Genomic DNA, 20,838 nt, shown 5'->3' with positions numbered 1-20,838 from the left:
TAGAATTAGTCACTGTCTAGATTTCTTTGTGTTTTCTCCTGCTTGGAGCACAAGGTTTGGTTTCCATCCCTAAAGGTGCACATATTCTCAAGGTTTGCTTTTCTCAAAATAATAGTTCCTCCATGATAAAATGAAACAGTAAGGAGAAATCGTTTCAATTACAATTGCATATGAAAAGTAATTATTGCATTCAAATCCAATTGCACTCTTGCATACTAAAAAATATCAGTGCAAATTTGTTTTCTTTCCCTCCAATGCTTATTTTCTCACAACTTAAAGCTGTTTGGACTTCAACTTTCTACCTTCGTTCTTTTGTTGTATAAAAATGTAATTTAACTTGATTCAACACTGCTATTTTCAGAAATCAAATTTGCACTTAATTGAATATTTTACAGACTTGTTTGCCTTCTTCGCGCAGCTGTTCATTATTCTGCCATTCATACCTCTTCAAGACACACATTTTATGTCTTGTCCCATTACCAGTCCCTTTGGTTTTGCACCATGAAACATTTTGCCAGCTAATCTCCTGCCCTCCACCTTATCACAGAGACTTGACTTTTGCTGTTCTTCCCACCCTTCTCCCGCTCCTTTCACTTGCTCAAACATATATTTCTGTTTCCCCAGTTTTGAAAAAAGGGCATTGACCTGAAACGTTAACTCTGTTTCCCTCTCATAGATATCGCCAGATCTACTGAGTAGTCCCAGAATTTTCTTTTTTTTATTTCAGTTTTCCAGCATCTGCAGTATTTTCCTGTTGAACTACTTCTCCCACTTCCTTTTATATAGTGCTTTTAAACATTTTTGTAAAATGCAAGGCACTTCAGAGAGGTGCAAGGAAAGAATGTAAATTCTAGTGCTGGAGAAATGGTGTAGCATGTCATAAATATAGGATTGCACTGCTGTAATATTGTGAGTCCATTTTCTTCAGCAATAATGTATTGCTGGAAGGAAAACCAGATAAGAGAATACAACGTGCATATTAGTAAACCACCCCCACCAGTCTCAAACGCGGAGGTAAATTTCTACTTGTTTATAGGAGGATATGTAACGTCCACCTGCAATCATTCCTACAATGGTAAATAAGCTCTGTTTTAAAGTTTAATGTAAAACTTCTGTTATTAAGCAAATGTGTGAATATGAAATTCTGATTGTAATGCAGCACTATTAACTTGATTACCTTAATACAGGTAAAGTCCAAGACAGTGGCACAATGTGTTGAATATTACTACACTTGGAAAAAGGTCTTGCGATTAGGTCGAAAGCACAGGACCCGCCTTGCAGAAATGGAGGCAGAGAAAATGGTAAGAAGTAACCTGAATATGAAGGAGCAAGTGATGATCATATCTTATTAGGTTTTAAGATACATTGCCAACTGCTTATTTTCAAACTGAACATTTCTTAGATTTCTTGATTGATATATGATAGCTAATAGGACAAAATATATATTAATTTTAAAAAAGGCAGGACACAAAGTGTCCAAAAGGAAAAATACTGTGATGCTGGAAATCAGAAATCTAAACAGAAAATGCTAGAAATGCTCACCAGGCCAGTCAGTATTTGACTGTGGAGTATTTTCAGCATTTTCTGTTTAAAATATAGTGTTTAGTCTTTAATAATAGGGGAGACAGTGGTAATGTCACTGGACCAGTAATCCAGAGTCCCAGGCTAAAGCTCTGGGAACACATTTTCAAATTCCACAACAGCAGATGAAATTAAAAGCTGTTCTAATAGTGACCATGAAGCCATTGTTGATTGTCCCTAATGTCCTCTAGGGAAGGAAATCTGCAGATTTTATCAGGTCAGGCCTACATGAGACTCCAGATCCAGAGCAATGTGATTGACCCTTAAATACCCTTTGAAATAACCTAGCAAGCCACTCAGTTGTATCAAACTGCTACAGAAAAGTCAAGAAGGAATGAAACCTAAGGGACCACCTGGCTTTGACCTGGGCATCAGAAATTACAACGGCAAACCCAGCTCTGTCGACCCTGCAAAGTCCTCCTTACTAACGTCTGGAGGCTTGTGCCAAAATTGGGAGAGCTGTCAAACGTAATTCAAGCATACTCCTGAATCATACCTTGTAGACATTGCCCAGACATCATCATCACCATCCCTGGGTATGTTCTTCCCACCAGCAGGACAGATCCACTAGGGGCGCTGGTACAGTGGGACTCTTCAGCATCGACTCTGGACCCCAGGTAATCTCATGGCATCAGGTCAAACATGGGCAAGGAAACCTCCTACTGATTACCATCTAGACCTGGACAATATTCAGACTTGGGCTGAAAAGTGGCAATGAACATTCTAGCCACACAAGTGCCAGGCAATGACCATCTCCAACAATAGAAAAGCTTACCATCTCCCTTGACATTCAATGACATTATTATCACTAAATCCCCCACTGTCAACATCCAGGGGGTTACTGTTGACTAGAAACTGAACTAGATTAGCCATATAAATACTGTGGCCACATGAGTAGGTCGAGGCTGGGAATTCTGTGGAGAGTAACTCTTGACTCCCCAAAGCCTGTCATGCATCTACAAGGCACAAGTCAGGAGTGTGATGGAATGCTCTCCACTTGCCTGAATGAGAACAGCTCAAACAACATTCAGAAGCTTGACACCATCCAGGATAAAGCAGCTCGTTTGATTTGACACCCCATCCACCACCTTAAACATTCACTGCCTCCACCGCTGACGCAGAAGTGTGTACCATCTACAAGATGCACTTCAGCAACTCACCAAGGCTCCTTCAATAGCACCTCCCAAACCCGCAACCTCTGTCACCTAGAAGGACACCACCACTTGCAAGTTTCGCTCCAAGCCACACACTATCCTGAGTTGGAACTTTATCGCCGTTCCTTCACTGTCACTGGGTCAAAACCCTGGAACTCCCTCCCTGACAGCACTGTGGGTGTACCCACATTACATGGACTGCAGCGGTTCAAGAAAGCAGCTCACCACCACCATTAGCAAGACATTTAGGAATGGGCAATAAATGTTGGCATAGACTGAGACGCTCACACCCTGTGAATGGGTGGGGGGGGAAATAAGTCCTCGGGTGTTAATACTGCTAAGAAAAGTTTATATTTTATTATTTCTTCAATTCTTCCTGCTGCTTCATGGGCTGCATTCTGCACTCCCCCACTGGCAGATTTGAAGGTGTGGGGGCACATAAAATCCAATGGACGGCCTTCCTGTTGCCTATCCACCTGTCTGGAGTTTTACAGGAGATGCCTCATCCTCCTAAAAGGTCATCCCCCCTTTACCCCTGCCTTCAGCCTCTTGAACCCAGTCACCATTCCCCTTGTCAGGATCCCCAAACCTGAATTTACCTGGGCTCCTTGGCATGGTGGAACTGCTTGTAGACCCAGCAGGGGCCACTGCTCCTGGCTGGCACTGCTGGGACTACAGAGCTGCTGGCCATCCGATTGGCCAGCAGCTCTCCAAAGCAGGACTTCCTCCCATGAAAGTGTCACGTTAAATCAACTAGCATTAATGTTAAATTGCTTCTGGATAGCCATCAGCATCATGGGCGGGCTCCCCTTTCTCTTTCCACCCCCCCCCCCCCCCCCCCACCCCCCCAAACCCCCAAAAAAGCCTTTAGCCAGTGGGGAGGGGTTTGCAGGGGCAGCAAGGCAGGGAACATGGCTTCCTCTAACATCCAGCCCTGTGTCTCAGCTGATAAAAGATATCCTCTTAAACACCTTAACTACCTGCCCTGCTACCTTCAGGGAACTGTAGACTGCACAAGTCCATCTGTTCCTCTGCAATCCTTGGCCATTAGATTTTTTACATGTGCAATGCAGCAGCCTGAAATTAAACACCCTGTGCTGGCAAGTGCTTGCAAGCTCCGCAGCTGCTCACAGGTTTCCAGTCAATTTTAAATAAGGCTCAAGGCTCAATATCACTTGTGCCTTGGACCTACCTGTAGCGGCACAGGGATCATGATTTGCATCCTGTTCATATCAACAAGTTGATGCTGTCCAATTTTACCTCCCCTAGCCTTTACAATTATTTCTTTTTTTTTGGAAATGTGTATTTTTGGAAAATATGCATTTACAGCTTTCAATAACTTGTTTCTGATATTAAAGGGTGCCACGACTTCTGTGCACCATTAGATTTTTAAATGTGATCTGTTGAAAATTGTTCTTTGTTTTATTATTTATAAAACAATATTGGGCAAAGCGGAAGATCAGAATACTAGATGAAAATGTATATTACTTTGCCTGATAAATCTATACCAAGTTTTCATCTGATTGCATCAGTATATATGTAGTTTCGCTCGATGATGTACATTTGTTTTATTGTAACACTTTCACAAAATTACTTGATTTTTTTTTCCTTTAATAACTGGATTTATTCTTTCTGCCCCCTTCCAAGCTATTTAAGTATTTGCACTACAGTATTATCTATGAGCAGTAATCGTGTCATGTATAACAATGTAGCTGCATTTTAATTTGCTCAAATTCCCAAGTCCTTTGTTCCTCTAATTGTTAGTGAGAGTCACTGATGAGATCTGAGAGAAGTTAATAAATCAAGGTGTACTATTCACATTTTAAATGCTGGATTCTTTGAGTTGATTATGTGCCAATTGTGCCCTTTTACCTTTGCAGTTAGCTCAATATTTATAGTTGGCTGCATTGTATGTTTGAGACGGAGGAAATTGATATCTCTTACAATTATTCAGCTTTTGAATTGACACATGGTTATTAAATGTATGTAAGACCAGAATTTGCCAGAGGCTTATCTACGGCACATGCTGTTACAGTTCTTAGGAGTGAGTGATTCGGGTCATTGCTTTACTTTAAGCCATGGTAAAAGTTGCTGGGACTCTCTCTGCCATTTTGCCATGAGACTCTGCTTAACAGTGAGAATTTCAATTTACTATCTCTGCCTTCTCACCCACCCACACACCCCCAATCATAAATTCATTGTCCAATTTTCTGGATTAAGGTTACTTTGATGGACACTGTCACAGGCTGAACTAGAATGGCACTGGTGACCTAGTGGTGGAGTACTTTTTTAGGTCCACGATTGATTTCTTTGAACAAGGATATCTTTTTATTGAGCTATGCCAATTTATTTAGTTAATGCAAAGATAATTATGTCTTGAACCTACTAGCTGGCCAAAAAGTTTCCTGTTAAATGGAATTGAATTTTTAAAAGCCATTTAATACTTGTATTAATTCACTGATCTCTGGTCCCTTAACAATCTCAGTCTTTAAGTTTATCATGGCGTATCGATCCAAATACATGTTTCTTTTCGAAATGTTGTTAATTATATACTTTAGCAATTGATATGGCATCAAATCAGTCAATATTGTTGAGGGAATATATTGTCCTATTTAGAGTAAGGTGACTATTAGAGACCATGCAGCTTCAATGAATCTAATGGCATAGATATCTGAATAATAATTAATTACCTCCTACCAGTCCTGCATTGAATTTTTAATATATTTCCCTGCCAAATGCAAGACATACGCATTAAAATGAATTTACCCACCACCATCTGAAAACTATTAAAATTTAGAAGTCTTCTATTAGCTGCAGCCAAATTCCCAGGAACCAATCTAGTGAACCTTCGTTGTACTGCCTTCAATGCTAGTATTTCCTTCCTTAAATATGGAGACCAAAACTACACATTGTACTCCACGTGTGGTCTCACCAAAGCTTTATCCAACTGTAGCAAGACTTCCTTGTTCTTGTATTCCAGTCCCGCTGCAAAAGAGCCTTCATGCCATTTGCCTTCCTAAATTTCTCCCACTACTGATGAACTGGAGGCCAGTCAATTTGTCAAAAAAAGATGAATTAGAATTACATTTTTGTGCTACGTGGAAAGCAATGATCTGTTTCTGAATGCTAGTGATTTGATCATGTTAGACATCGCACCAGAGCACAGTCCTGTGCTAAGCTGATATTTGGACTTGTCCATTTCCAGGAGCAGTTGCTGGATAGTGATCGAGTAAAAGTTTTGTCTGATGTGTTTTGTTTTTCTTCCCCTTTCTACCTCAATTACACTAAATCAAAGTGTAGTACATGACCTAGGTTGAAAAGAATACGAGAAAAGATGAAGTAAATTAAGAAGTAATAGGCAATCTCAAGCCATTATCAGCTAATTTGGCACCTGCCAGGGAAAAACAACCTTTTTTAATTCATTCATGGGACGTGCGTGTCGCTGGCTAAGCCAGCATTTATGCCCATTCTTAATTGCCCTTGAGAAGGTGGTGATGAGCTGCCACCTTGAACTGCTGCAGTCCCTGTGGTGTAGGTAAACCCAGTGTTGTTCAGGAGGGAGTTCCAAGATTTTGACCCAGTGACAGTGAAGGGATGGCGATATATTTCCAAGTTGGGATGGTGAGTGATTTGGAGGGAAACTTCCAGGTGGTGGTGGTGTTCCCATGAGTTTGCTACCCTTGTCCTTCTAGATCATAGCAGTCGTGGGTTTGGAAGGTGCTGTCTAAGGAACTATGGTGAGTTCCTGCAGTGCACCTTGTAGATGGTACACACTGCTGCCACTGTGCGGTTTAGGGAGTGAATGTTTGTGGATGGGGTGCCAATCAAGCAGGCAAGTTTGTCCTGGATGGCATCAAGCTTCTTGAGTGTTGTTGGAGCGGCACTCATCCAGGCAAGTGGAGAGTATTCCATCACACTCCTGACTTGTGCCTTGTAGATGGTGGACAGGCTTTGGAATAAGGAGGTGAGTTAATTGCCGCAGGATTCCTAGCCTCTGACCTGCTCTTGTCACCACAGTATTTATATGGCTAGTCCAGTTCAGTTTCTGGTCAGTGGTAACCCCACCCCCCACACCCCAGGATGTTGATAATGGGGGACTCAACGATTGGAGTGTCACTGAATGTCAAGGGGAGATGGTTAGTTTTACTCTTGTTGGAGATGGTCATTGCCTGGCACTTCTATGGCATGAATGTTACTTGCCACTTGTCAGCCCAAGCCTGGATATTGTCCAGGTCTTGCTGCATTTGGACATGGATTGCTTCAGTATCTGAGGAGTCATGAATGGTGCTGAACATTGTGCAATCGTCAGTGAATATCCCCATTTCTGACCTTATGATGGTAGGAAGGTCATTGATGAAGCAGCTGAAGATGGCCTAGGGCACTACTTTGAGGAACTCCTGAAGTGATGTCCTGGAACTGAGATGATTAACCTCCAGCAACCACAACCATTTTCCTTTGTACTTGATATGACTCCAACCAATGGAGAGTTTTCCCCCTGATTCCCATTGACTCTGGTTTTGCTAGGGCTCCTTGATGCTGCATTCAGTCAAATGCTGCCTTGATGACAAGGGCAGTCACTCTCACCTCACCTTGGAATTCAGCTCTTTTGTCCAATCTTGAACCAAGGCTGCCATGAGGTCAGGAGCTGAGTGGCCCTGCTGGGACCCGAACTGAGCGTCAGTGAACAGATCATTTGCTAAGCAAGAGCCACTTGATAGCACTGTTGATGACTCCTTCCATCACTTTATTGATGATCGGGAGTGGACTGGTGGGGTGATAATTGGCCAGGTTGGATTTGTCCTGCATTTTGTGCACAGGACATACATGGGCAGTTTTCCACATTGCCTGGTAGATGCTAGTGTTATAGTTGTACTGGAACAGCTTGGCTCGGGGCACTGCAAGTTCTGGATCACAAGTCTTCAGTACTATTGCCGGAATGTTGTCAGGGCCCGTAGCCTTATCAGTATCCAGTGCCGTCAGTCATTTCTTGATATCCCATGGGGTGAATCGAATTGGCTGAAGACTGACACCTGTGTTGCTCGGGGCCTCCAGAGGAGGCAGAGCTGGATCATCCGCTTGGTACTTCTGGCAGCTCTGTAGCACAGCATGTTGTAGTTCAATGGATCTAAACAGCCATTATAAAGATAAGATTTTTTAAGAAAAATTTGCTTTCTTTCCCTTTAGAAAGGCACCTTATTAGGAATCTCACTGCAGGATTTTACTGACAATTATAAATCGCTTTGCACTCTCAATTTATTAAGTCATCTGAAATTGGCAGACTGGTACCAGATTTATAAATAACATTTGAATCACAATGAGGTAGAGCTTTGAAATTATTCTAGGAAACCTATTCTCTAGCCACAGAACAGATTGCTTAGCAGCCTGTCTGCCCATTTGATGACTGACGGTTCCTGCCAGTTTAGATTCTTAGTGGCGCTATGGCATTTGTAACAATTCAGCAGTATCATGTTCCACCTGAAAAGACTATTTTAATCAATGGTTTCAAGTGTTATGCACTTTGCTAATTCCCAGGAGCTGAACTTTCTAGCCTTCATCCTATGCTGAACTACTCTGATAATTGACAAAAGAAGCAGAGGGGAGACCAGATTTTTTTTTTTTAGTGCTGTTATGATCCATAATGCACTCTCTGAAAAGGTTGTGAAAGTTGACATAACTTTCAAAAGGGAATTGGATATAAATTTGAAAAGGCAAAAAAAATGCAAGAGGAAGAATGAGGAGTGGAATAATAAGGCCTCATGATACAGGGGGTAGAGGATTGGTTAGCTAACAGTAAGCAGAAAGTGGGAATAAATGGGTCATTTTCGGGTGGCAAGCTATTACTAGTGGAATGCCACGGGGATCAGTGCTGGGGCCTCAACTAGACTCTTTAAGTGAGTGGGCAAAACTTTTGCAGATAGAGTATAATGTGGAAAAATTTGAACTTGTCCACTTTGACAGAAAGAATAGAAAAGCAGCATACTGTTTGAATGGAGAGACACTCTACAGTACAGAGGGACCTGGGTGTCCTGGTACATGAATCTCAAAATGTTAGTATGCAGGTACAGCAAGTGACTAGGGAGGCAAATGGAATGTTGATGTTTATTGCAAGGGTTAATAGAGTATAAAAGTAGGGAAATGTTGCTACTGTTGCACATGACCTTAGACTGCCTCTGGATCACTGTGTACAGTTTTGGTCTTTTTAATTAGGATATAATTGCATTAGAAGCAGTTCAGAGAAGGTTCACTTGACTGATTCTTGGGGTGAAAAGGGGGCTATCTTATGAGGAAAGGCTGAGCAGATTGGGTCTATACCCATTGAAGTTTAGAAGAATGAGAGGTGCTTTTATTGAAGCACACAAGATCCTCAGGGGACTTGACAGGGTGGATGCTGCGAGTATGTTCCAGTCTTGAGGGAGTCTAGAACTAGGGGACACAGCTTAAAAATTAGGGGGTCTCCCATTTAAAACTGGGATGAGAATTGTTTTCTCTTGAGGCTTGTTAGTCTATGGAATTCTCTTCCATGGAGGACAGTAGAGGCTGGGTCATTGAATATATTCAAGACTGAGTTAGATTTTTGTTCAACAAGGAAGTCTAGGGTTATAGGAAGCACACTGTAAAATGGAATTAAGGCCACAATCAGATCAGCCATGATCTTATCAAATGACAGAGCAGGCTTGAGGGGCCGAATGGTCGTCGTCTCCTAATTCTTGTGTTGTTTTGTGTAATTAGATATCTCTTTGAAAGAGCCAGCCTTGGTATGGCATGAATGGCCTCTTTCTGTGCTGTGCTTTCTATGAACCTGTGTATGCATAGGCTAAAGGTTAAATTTAACTGAGAATCAGTAGCTGGGCATGACAACCTGACCTATAGGTTTACAGCAACATAAACAACGATAGTTACACCAACTTTAAAAATAAATGAAAGAGAAACTACCAACCAGTTGTGCTGAAATAAATGGATAGATTATGTACTTAAAATGCATGTATGTAAACTACAATTAACAACAGATTAATCAAGTGATCAATGATCTACAGCAGTCTGTAGGATAGTGCTTTCTTTCATCTGTTTTAAAAGTGATGCAATCATTCTTATGTTTACGTATACATAATTAAGTTGAAAAAGGCTGAAAGCTGAAGTTTGATACTAATTGAGAGAACTTTGTGATCTCAAGTTATAGTTTACTGTTCCTGGTTTCTTCTCTGCTTTCTTGAAAGTACTCTCAGCTACTGAGATATTGGCCAGGTCTTCTGAGCATTGGTAGTCTGGCTGCTGCTACGTTCAAATTCTCCCAACTTGATGCTGCGCATTTATTCCAGAGTCTTCTGAGCCCAGCTCACGCAGAAATGCACAGCACAGTGTCCCTTTGGAAGCTGCATCTGAGCAGTGTTGGGGGAAGACAAGACACACCTTTTTATGGCACTAACTGCCGTATGGGAAGTTTAAAGATTCAGTCTTCATGTCAGTGAATGAGTGAGTGAGTGAATGGCTAGGTGGGTGAGGTGGTAGGTGGTTGGTTGGGTCAGTGAGGTGGTCAGGTTGGTGGGGGGGGCGGTTTTGGTGCAGTTGAGTCAGGTCGGTAGGGTGTTTGGGAGGTCAGTTGTGTAGATACCCAGGTGTTAGATGAGGTTTCAATCTGTGTAACATTTCCTGAGTAACTACCCAAGTAAGTACCATGGATCTGTCTCTGACACTAGATCAGAGTCGGAGACATGTGTGGAGGATCCTAGGGAACAGGGGAATTGCTCATTGGAAGTTGAAACTTCTTGGACCATTCCCACACAGGTCTGCAAGTCAGGACTTCCATAGGATCCCAACGCGTGCCTTCAGTCGTATGTCCGGTCTCCGACGATCCAGAGAACGGAAGATTTGGCCCATAGTTCCATAGGTACTGACAGCCTTCAGGTGCTTCACACAAGTGGCTGTTAATCATGCATGAGATTAGCTTCTTTGAGGGTAACTTGAAGTGAAAATGGATTAAAGACATCCTCTTTCCTCAGTAGCTGAATAAGGAAAATACTAGAAATTCTGCTTAAGTGAATTACTTAAGGGTCGATCCTCCTTTATAATGTTTGTCAAAGGGATATGTGCTGCCATGCCAACATTACAGGGCACTGGCCTACAAATTGATTTTATGCAATCCAGTCTCAAACCTTGATTTCAACTATGGGACTGTATATAACAAAACTCACTGTTCATTCTATGATTACACTAAATTTCCTTATTTCTGCTTCCTTTCTGTAGTTTAGTGATGAAGATGAAGATTTGGAGGATGAGGAGGAAGACGACAGAAAATCAGATCAAGATGATAATACGGAAATACAGAAGTCCCCCTTGCCACTACAAATGATTACTGTGGAGCAACCAGTTGTTCAGGGACCTACATTCATGTGTGAAATGCCTAATTGTGGTGCAGTAAGTATCAGTTGTTGTCTTCAAGATTTGATCAACAGGATACAGCCCACCTAAATTATACCTTTAGAATAATCATTTGGTAGTACAGAGCTTGGCTACTGCTGAAGAAGGACACGTTGTCAAAGTTTTTCGTCTTGCACCCGTCAGCACAATTCACAAGAATACCAAATGTAAAGGTAACAACAATTTATACTTCATGAGAAGAGAGTGCTGATTGGTTGACAAGTGGACTCTGATAGAGGCGCAATGTATGTACATATACACACACTATGCCTATTTCAACTAAACAAAATAAGGAACAGCCATTCTCTGGTTCATTCCCCAGGAGAATACCTTGACCAATTGGAGTCAAGCTGCCTGTTTTGAATTTAAACAAAGCTTGGCAGTTAACTGTCAGTCATCAGTTAAATGGTGCATTCTCCATGGCAAAACCTCTACCAATCAGAGTCCACTTGCCAACCAATCAGTACTCTTTTCTCGAGGTGCAAGTTGTTGTTCCCTTTACATTTGGTATTCTTGCATCTTGTCCTGGTGAGTGCAAGACGAAAAGCTTTGATATCGTCTTTTCCCACCTTTTAGAATGGTTTATATCAGAGATTCCCAAACATTTGTGCTGACCCCCTTTTGGGAAATTCAGGTGCCATTCACATTTCCTGCCTCCCTCACCTTTTTAAGAAATAGTATTTTACAGCTCCCCCCCAAAAAGATGGCTGAGTTCAGTCCTATTTGTTTCTAAAACTGGAGGGAAAAACAAGTTCAAAAAGCTCACCCTGCCTTCGGTCATGTAGGAATTGTGTGGTTATAATGGCCAACTACTTGCACAAGGATGGACTAAATAATAAAGTGCCAGCAAGGATTTGCTGAGGGGAAAATCATGTTTGACAAACTTGATGGAATTTTTTGATAAGGCATCAGGGAGGGTGAATGAGGGCAGTGCAGTTGATGTTGTGCAAATGGACTTTCAAAAAGGATTTGATAAATTACCGCATATTAGGCTTGTTAGCATTATTGAAGCCCAGGAGATGCTAGGGGCAGTAATAGTATGGATACAAAAGTGGCTAAGGGATCGAGAACAGTTATGGCGAATACATGTTTTTCGGACTGGAGTGAAGTGGCGTTCCCCAAGTTCAGTACTACGACCATTGCTGGTTTTGAAATTCATTAATGACTTGGAAGTATAGTAAACACTGAGGAAGCTAATAGACCTCAAGAAAACAGACAGGTTGGTGAAATGGATGGACACATGCCAGATGGATTCCAATGCAAAAAAGTGTGAGGTGATGCGTTTTGGTAGAAGAATGAGGAGAGAAAATACATGCTAAATTTTAGAGGGTGCAAGAACAAAGCCACCTTGAGGTTTTTGTGCACAAATTTTTGAAGTTGGCAGGACAGGTTAACAAAGCAACTAATAAAGCATATGAGATCCTAGACTTTATATATAAAGGCATAGAGTACAAAACCAGAAAGTTATACTTAACCGATATAAAACACTAGCTCAGCCCCAACTGGAGTTTTTGTCTATTTCTGGGCAACACGCTTTCTGAAGGACATGAAAGCTTTGGAGAAGGTGCAGAAGACATTCACTAGAATGGTTCCATAGATGAGGGCTTACAGTTGCATGGATAGACTGGGCAAGCTGTTGTTGTTCTCCTTAGAGCAGAGAAGAGGATACTTGATAGAGGTGTTTAAAAGCATGAAAGGTTTAGAATAGGGTAAATAGAAGTAGTTTCCAGTGGTTGAAGAGTTGATAAACAAATGGCACAGACTTAAGGTGATTGGAAAAAGAACCAAAAGCATCATGAGGAAAAACTTATTTTATTCAGGGAGCAGTTAGGATTTGGAATTTACTGCCTGATAGGCTGGTGGATACAGATTTCCATACTCGCCATCAAAAGGGAATTAGATAAATACTCGAAGGAGAAGATGTTTCCGGGATATGGGGAAAGAATGGGCACGTGAGATATCTGGATTGCTCTTCAGAAGAGTCGATGTAAACTTGATGGGTCAAATGGCCTCCTTCTGTGCTTTACTATTCTGATTCTATGGCTCAAGAATCTCTACTTTCCAGCAACATGTCAAGAAATGCCACAGAAATGTCTTTCACTTTAAATGATGCATAGCCAGAGGTACATTATGGGGCAATTTCACGAAGGCATGGGAAGTTTGGATCACCACCCATTACTAGAAGCAGATACAGCAATTCCTCGCTTAATGTTGTAGTTGCATACCTGGAAAGTGCAACTTGAAACAAGGTTAAGTGAATCAGCTTTTCCCATTACAACCAATGTAAAAGCTTTAGTTAGGCTCCGTAGGACCTCTGCCATCAGAAAAAAAACATTGAAACATTAAATCCCGTACATTGCTAAATTAACTTTTAAAATAAATATCAAAATATAAAAGAATTATGTTAACTCCTTTTACTTACCACTCATACCTCCTGCTCACCATCTCTTCCGCTCCTCAACCCTTCAGTTTGCTGCTGATCGTGCTCCCCCACCCTCTGGCTTGTTGCCCATTGTGCTCCTTGACCCTCCTGGTTGCCGTTGACCCTGCAGCTGCCTAACCCTCACTTTGGCCACCTCCCTCTCCCAAACCCCCCGAGATGAGCAACAGAGGCAGGAAACAACCTCTGGGGTGAGAGCAACTTTTGCAAGGTTGCAGAGGTAAGCTGTAAGATGGAGAGCCGACGACTGGGAGTCTCAGAGAGTGGAAGAGGCTACTCCAAAATGGCGTAGAATCGGGTCATGCAACCCTACATCATACCTGGTGTGAAATGATGTTAAAATGAAACTCCCAACTATAAATATGAATACCCACCCCTTTAACTGAGTGATGTTAAATTGAAATGACTTCAAACAGGCTGACTTAAAGCAAGGACTTGCTGTATTGCACCTATCAGAGCTACTTCTATTGGAACAGTAAGCAGTTCAAGGGAAAAAAAGGGCCCAAGATTATTTTTATGTAAGCTTTCCTTAGGCTTAGAAAGCTTAAAATATTTAGTGTTGAAATTACTGAAAGTTTGGTTTTACACCTCTAGATAATTTAATACCTCAGTTATATTCCTTTGCACAAAGAAAATGTTAAATTTTTTAAAATCACTGTTTGCAACTATCATACAGAATTTTGGGGGAATGGAACAATGGTACCACCTGCTGGTCAGATCATTATAAAGATCAGTACTTGCAAAGAAAGCTATTACGAGGAATGTGGTATAACTGTTTCATTACTGCAACACTCTTAATCTCTTACAACAAACAGCATAATACAATGCTCTGTGTTCAAATCTTGCCTGACTATCAGACTGCCAAGCTTCAATAGGGAATGGTATGTTCTGCAATGCTTTGAAAGGAAAAGCAGATTTTGTTAACTTGCACTATGCACTACAGGGCCAATAATGCATCTCCTATGCAGCAGCACTGCCACAATGTGGGCGCTTTGTGTGCTACACACAAATTAATTGACCTCAGCAGATAATTTATGGTCACTGCGTTTGTATAATTTTCTGGTGCTTTGCATTTGTTGCTCATGACATGCTGACTGCCAGGGTCAGCACAGGAGCCAACTTTGCAGTTTTTCAGCATGGGTTGGAGTGGACAACCACCATCATAATCGCTGCAAACTAAAAGAATTTACTCTGTTAAGCATTTGAAGACATTTCAACAGTACTATCTAAATGCTGCAAATACTTTTGTTCTATAATTTTACTCTACAGGAGTGCTCTTTTTGGGGAAAATTGGGACATGCTGTGAGCATAACACCAAATAAAGTCTGCTAGTTTTATCTTTGAAAAACATCACACTATTGCTAAAATCTAAAAGACTGTTTTGCCTACTGGGATATCATGATAACATTTTAATAGTGAATTTTAGACAAAGCATGTTAACATTTAAAATTGTACATATGATGCATGGAAATTTTCTGCAAGATTTTAAATGGTTACTCCTCAACCATTAAACCATTCTTCTCTTTTTACTCCAAGTAGTTTATCACAGTGGTCCTCTAAATGAAAGTTCAATGTAATGCATTTAAGACTAAGGCCACAAAATATTAAAAATCTCTTGTTTTGTTGAATTGACTTAAGAGTTCCAGCATAGGATGAGTAAAATGAATTTCTTCTCCTCTTCATCTTCCCCTTTCTTTTAGATATTCAGCTCCAGACAGGCTTTAAACGGCCATGCACGTATTCATGGTGGTTCGAACCAGATCCCAAAGCTGACTTCTGCAGCTAAACTTAAAGTGGGAGGAATTCAGCCTGGTTACACCTCTCTGAAGAACTCTCCTGCACACAGTACAACTAGTGGTGAAACAGATGCTGCTACAATTTTCCCTTGCAAGGAATGTGGAAAGTAAGTTAGATGGCACTTTTTTCCCCCTAAGCCCCCAGAATTTTTTAATCAGCTGCCCATTTGCATAGCTTTGTATTATTTTCTCTTGGTTTCATTCAGATATGGAAAAAATAACCATTTCTTTCTTGCATTTTACTGAGTGTACATAGTTCTAAGTGTCAGTTCAATGTTTCAGGATGTTCTACAAGATTAAAAGTAGAAATGCTCACATGAAAACACACAGACAGCAGGAGGAACAGCAGAGACTGAAGGCACAGAAAGCTCTTGAAGTTGGTGAAATAGCAACAATAGCCAGGCCTGCTACTCCAGTAACACATGTGTTACTTCATCCAGATCACATGAGTATGGTAAAGCGACAAATCGAAGCTGATGAGGAGAATGACCTCATTCAGGGTTTAGAAGATGTGATGGAGGAATCAGATGTCATGGATACAGACCTACTTTTAGATGGGGAAGATGGAGAATTTCTCCAGGGTGATGATTTGTAAATCTGTTTATATATTTTATTTTATATAAAGAGTAACCCAATTACAATTAATTAAACAAACTTGCTACTTTTTCTAAGTCATCAGGAAGTCCTAAAACTAGTTCAAATGCAGTGTGCAAAAAACATCCTAGGAGAGTTGCACATAAAGAAAACTGCTCTTGACTTGCCTTTTTGTCGTTTATACCGTTACACAGGCCACAAAGACTTATGGACTTTTATTTTTCCCTCTCAGCTGCTTGTTAAAAGTTATTTCAAAGCATCGAAACCAAACAGATTTTTTGCTAAAGAGAAAAGGTTTGTGTCTTGAGTAAAAGTTGCAGAAATTAAATTGTCTACTTTCCTATAAAATGAAACAAAGCTGTAAATAAGGTTCAAAATTATATATATTTTAAAGGAAATTGTCAAATCTGATTTGTTTACGGATTTATTTAACTGCTGTTCCTTGGTGTTATCTAGCAGGTAGGGTGTAAATACTTTATATCCCAAAACTCTATTATGAAAGCAAAATATTTTTGAAAGTACAAGTGTCAAAATGCCTCAGAAAGATGATCTTTCACTGGGACTCTCTTCTGTTATTACAATGTTGTACAGATTTATTAAAGCTTTATTTTATTAATTTTGGGGTACCGATAGTGGCCAGATTGCATGCCTTTTACTCCATAATGTAATTTATTTTTTTTAATTGCACTGTTAAGTGTTTTTTTTCTAAGGAGTGTATGGAGCCCTTTCCATACATTATCATCTTTCTGCTATAACTGAATGCAGTGTCTTTGTCACGTTATAAATGAAGCACTATGTATAGACCAGTGAATGACTTCACTTTGTGAAATGCTTTTGTTGTATATGCAAAAAAAAAAACTTCAGGAAGATTTCTGTGCCATCTTCTTGGGAAGACCATGTAATTTAAAAAAAAATGGCATCTTTAAAATAAGCAGTATTTTCCTGGGAATTTAATATTCGCTCTCACAACACACAAGTTGTGCTTAAATATGTACTTATGTTTTTTTAAGAAAAAGTGATGGGATTGACTGATTTTTTTGTTCCCTATTAAACTAATCTAAAAAAGTCACTTATTTTTTATTTTTCTGCCCTCCAGAGTTTCTTAATTAAAAGTTATTTTGAAAGAGTTCCATTATGCAAGAATCTGCTTGCAACCTATTGACTGAAGTTCCTCAAAACTTGAGTATAAAATGACATGATAGCGGGGTTCCCAGGGTCTTACTCACCCTAAAAGAGGCATTTATCAGACTGATAACGCCAAGATGACAGCTCCTGATACCAGACTTTATAAATATTTCTTCCTTGACTTTGCTAAGTTAACTGTTTCCTTCTTGTGTAAATGCAAGAAATTCTATTTGAGAAATTTCCACCCAGTTCCTTGATCTGGACTGAGTTGATATGGGCCGAAGCAACAATCAAACTAGGTGTCCTTGGCTTGGGGAAGCAAAACATCAGTTGAGATTTCCATTTCCGTTTAATGTCTCCTGCTGGAACATCCGTAAGTGTAAATGCATAATTAATTCAGGGTTGGGCCCTTTAATGTTTTCTACCCTTAGATAGTTTGCTGACACTTGGGTCAAGATATTGCTCGTGGGCTTTGGGATCCCGATGTCAGGACCAAAAAGGGGCCCCAAGCCCACACTTACCAGCAGCAAAATTCCCTGAGGTGGCTTCCAACTTGGCTGACAGAGCTTGTTCAATTAAGAAAAGCAGGTGGACCCCGATATTACCAGCCCAATCAGCGATCCAACAGCTCTGAAGCCGCAGCAACCTCACCAGGAGAGGTGAGTGTGGTTGAGGCAGACAGGAGATAAAGGATCAGTTTCCCCAAGTACAATTTCCAAGGAGTCAAGCCGACAGGCACCTTGGATCAGAAGCAAAATCCCTTTGCGTTGTTTGTTGAGGCCACAGTGCAGCCTTTTCTGCTGGCGGTCTCCCCTCCGAAAGTTAGTTTCCGGTTCCAAAGGATTGCCACAAGTGCTGCCTCTATTGAGCTGGCGGCTGCACATGATGGAGAGCTGTGAGTGCTCTAAATGGTCCCTAATCAGGGCCTTAAATATACAGATTGACTGCCTCCCTCTGTTGAGTGGGCCTACTCCTGCGAAACATCCCTGTTGGTGGCAATGCATTTGGGACCTGTCCCAATGGAGCCAGGAAAATTCAATCCTTGCTACCTGGACTAGTATGTAAGAATGGTTGCAATGAGTGAGGTACTGCAGACTGTAGCATTAGATCCTAGGAGTAGTCAGCACATTCAGCAAAGGAAGAGAAAATTGAAGATAGTGATATCTGAAAAACAGATCCATTAGCTGCTTTATGCGTTTGATGTATGAGTAATACAGAATTCTAGACCAATGTTTCTTCAAGCAAATTTATATTTATGGGAACATCTCTTCACATACAAACTGAGAAGCATCAGTATACAAAAGAATTAGGTAACAGAAGATATACTTCCTAGTGTAAAGAAGAATCCTGCCAGTTGCTGCATCTCCTGATTTAGATGCCAATCAAGGGAGGGTAAAATGCACCAAATCCCTTTGAATGGTCACTTGTTTGCACACAATTTTGGTGCAAGTAACTTGCAACAGTTGAAAAGTAGCTCATACAATGCTTATACATTAAAAGCTTATATGTTAAAAATAATGCTATCTACATGAGACAAAAGTCATTTAAGAATGATAGGGAAGGGTTGTACTCTCATCTCCAATTCCTGCAGCATCCAGAGCAAAAGAGAGGGCTGAGATTTTCTCCCAGGCTTCCACCAAAGCTCTTCTAGTGATTGTAAGTAAGACCTTTCATACTGTTTTGGGATCATACAGACAAATCAGCCCTCAGTGCAGGTAATCTTAAGAGGTGGAGCTAGTAGTGGTCCTGGTTCAAGCATGTAGCTTCATTAGGAGCTCTGTAAATATATTACATTGTTTCTAGCAAAAAACCTGTCTACTACAAGTTTATTACAGCTCTCTAAAATCAGCCACTAGGACAGCAAGCACATCTTGGGTTGGTTTTTCATGTCAAAATGTTTAGATTTGGGACTTTGCTCGTAGGTGCACTTCCCATACCAAAGTTTAGGTAGGAAAAAGTCTTGTACACTGTTAACGCCTGGTTTCTGCTTGGCTGCAACTCAACCTCTACTACTACCAACATTGGGACTTGAGATGTCAAAATGGCAACACAACAATTGGACTTGGGCAGGGACGAGAGGAAAGCAAAAAACGTCCTAAGGTTGAATACCCTCTCTGTTCCATATAGACAAAAACTATATGGTACATGCTAACCTTAATCTGCCACCCAGAAATTAGTGCTACTATGTTTTTCATCACACCCCCTACATTTTTATGTATTACCTAATACATAAATCACATAGCCAATGGAGAACCTAACTGCTGTTTTTAATATAGAAAGCATTTTAATATTCTAAATCTGCATTGAAGATTCAAATGATTCTTTGTGAACTCATGGCTTTTTAAAACCAACTATTTGGATAGATTGGGTTGGCATCGTGGGCTGGCACATTTATTTCACCCTACGCAGCATTCAACATCAGTACAGACTGACTTCATTGTTGTGCATTAACAACCTTATGGGCAGCATCTGTGGCCATGGCCAGCAGTATAAAACTCCCTATAAGTTAATAAGCATCTATGTTAGATGTAAATAGCACACTGACATAAATACAGCAGAATAGAGAGCGGTACCTGGAGTCTGGCTATGCTGTATTTAATCTCTAAGTGCTCTACGGCAATAGTTTACTAAAATGGGAAACTTTTACAATGCAAATGTCATTCTCCATAATGAACACAATACTCTTAAATCTTAGCATTTCCGATAGCATTTTGACAAAATTGTACTCAAACATAAATGCTCAGCATTAAATTTACAGTCCAGTAAGATTTGCTACAGTATTTTGACATTCAGACTTATTTTCACAACTATGTGTATTTCTCTTTATTTATTTATTGGTTACTGCACTACTTTGTAGTGATTGCACTTCAAAATACATTTTTTTTGCTTGTAAAGAGTGATGACAATACCCCATTTATATAACACCCTTAGTGTGGTTAAAAACTCCCAAGGAGCTTCATTGGAGCGTTCATAGAATTGTTACAGCACAGAAGGAAGCCATTCAGCCCATTGTGTCTGCACCAGCTCTAAATGAGCTATTCACCGAGTGCCATTCCCCCTTTCTCCCATGACCCTGCATTTTCTTTATCAGATAAGTCTAATTCACTTCTGAATGCTTCAATTGAACCTGCCTCCACCGCACCCTCAAGCAGTGCATTCCAGACCTTAACTAATCACTGCATGAAAAAGTTTTTCCTCGTCGCTTTTGCTTCTTTTGCAAATTACTTTTAAATCTGAGCCCTCTTGATCTTTTCATGAGTGGGAACAGTTCTCCCTATCAATTCTGTCCAGGCCCCTCATGATTTTGAATATCTCTATCAAATCCCGTCAGCCTTCTCCAAGGAAAGCAATTCAAACTTCTCTATTTTCTTTAAAATTGAAGTTCCTCATCCCAGGAACCATTCTCATGAATCTTTTCTGTACTCTCTCCAATGCCTTCACATCTTTCTTACAGTGCAGCGCCCAGAATTGGACGCGATACTCCAACTGAGGCTGAACTAGTGTCTGATACAAGCTTTAATAAAGCCTAGGATATTGCAAGCTTTATTAACTGCTCTCTCAACCTGCCCTGTCACTTCCAATGGGAGGCCATTGTCATAGAGGTCCACTGCACAGAAAAAGGCCCTTCGGCCCATCGAGTCTGCACCAGTCAAACAAATACCTAACTATTCTAATCCTATTCTCCAGCACTAGGCCCATAGCCTTGTATGCCACGGCAGCGCAAGTGCACATT

The 20,838-nt window shown here is 40.7% G+C and overlaps 1 protein-coding gene across 6 annotated transcripts in view; it reads left to right on the top strand.

Annotated features, from left to right (window-relative positions):
* The window catches only part of LOC144689757 (transcriptional-regulating factor 1-like), a 131,471-nt gene extending 114,432 nt beyond the window's left edge, over window positions 1-17,039 (top strand). For all 6 annotated transcript variants that reach the window (XM_078557136.1, XM_078557135.1, XM_078557138.1 and 3 more), the window contains 4 exons: window positions 1,188-1,301; window positions 10,977-11,147; window positions 15,291-15,493; window positions 15,669-17,039. In XM_078557136.1, the coding sequence (XP_078413262.1) occupies window positions 1,188-1,301; window positions 10,977-11,147; window positions 15,291-15,493; window positions 15,669-15,981 (801 nt within the window). In that variant the 3' untranslated portion in view covers window positions 15,982-17,039. The remainder of the gene's footprint in view (window positions 1-1,187; window positions 1,302-10,976; window positions 11,148-15,290; window positions 15,494-15,668) is intronic.
* Window positions 17,040-20,838: the final 3,799 nt, after the last annotated feature.

Source organism: Cetorhinus maximus, chromosome 14, assembly GCF_964194155.1.
Source record: "Cetorhinus maximus chromosome 14, sCetMax3.hap1.1, whole genome shotgun sequence".
NCBI lineage: Eukaryota > Metazoa > Chordata > Chondrichthyes > Lamniformes > Cetorhinidae > Cetorhinus > Cetorhinus maximus.
This window is presented reverse-complemented; position numbering and strand designations above follow the sequence as displayed.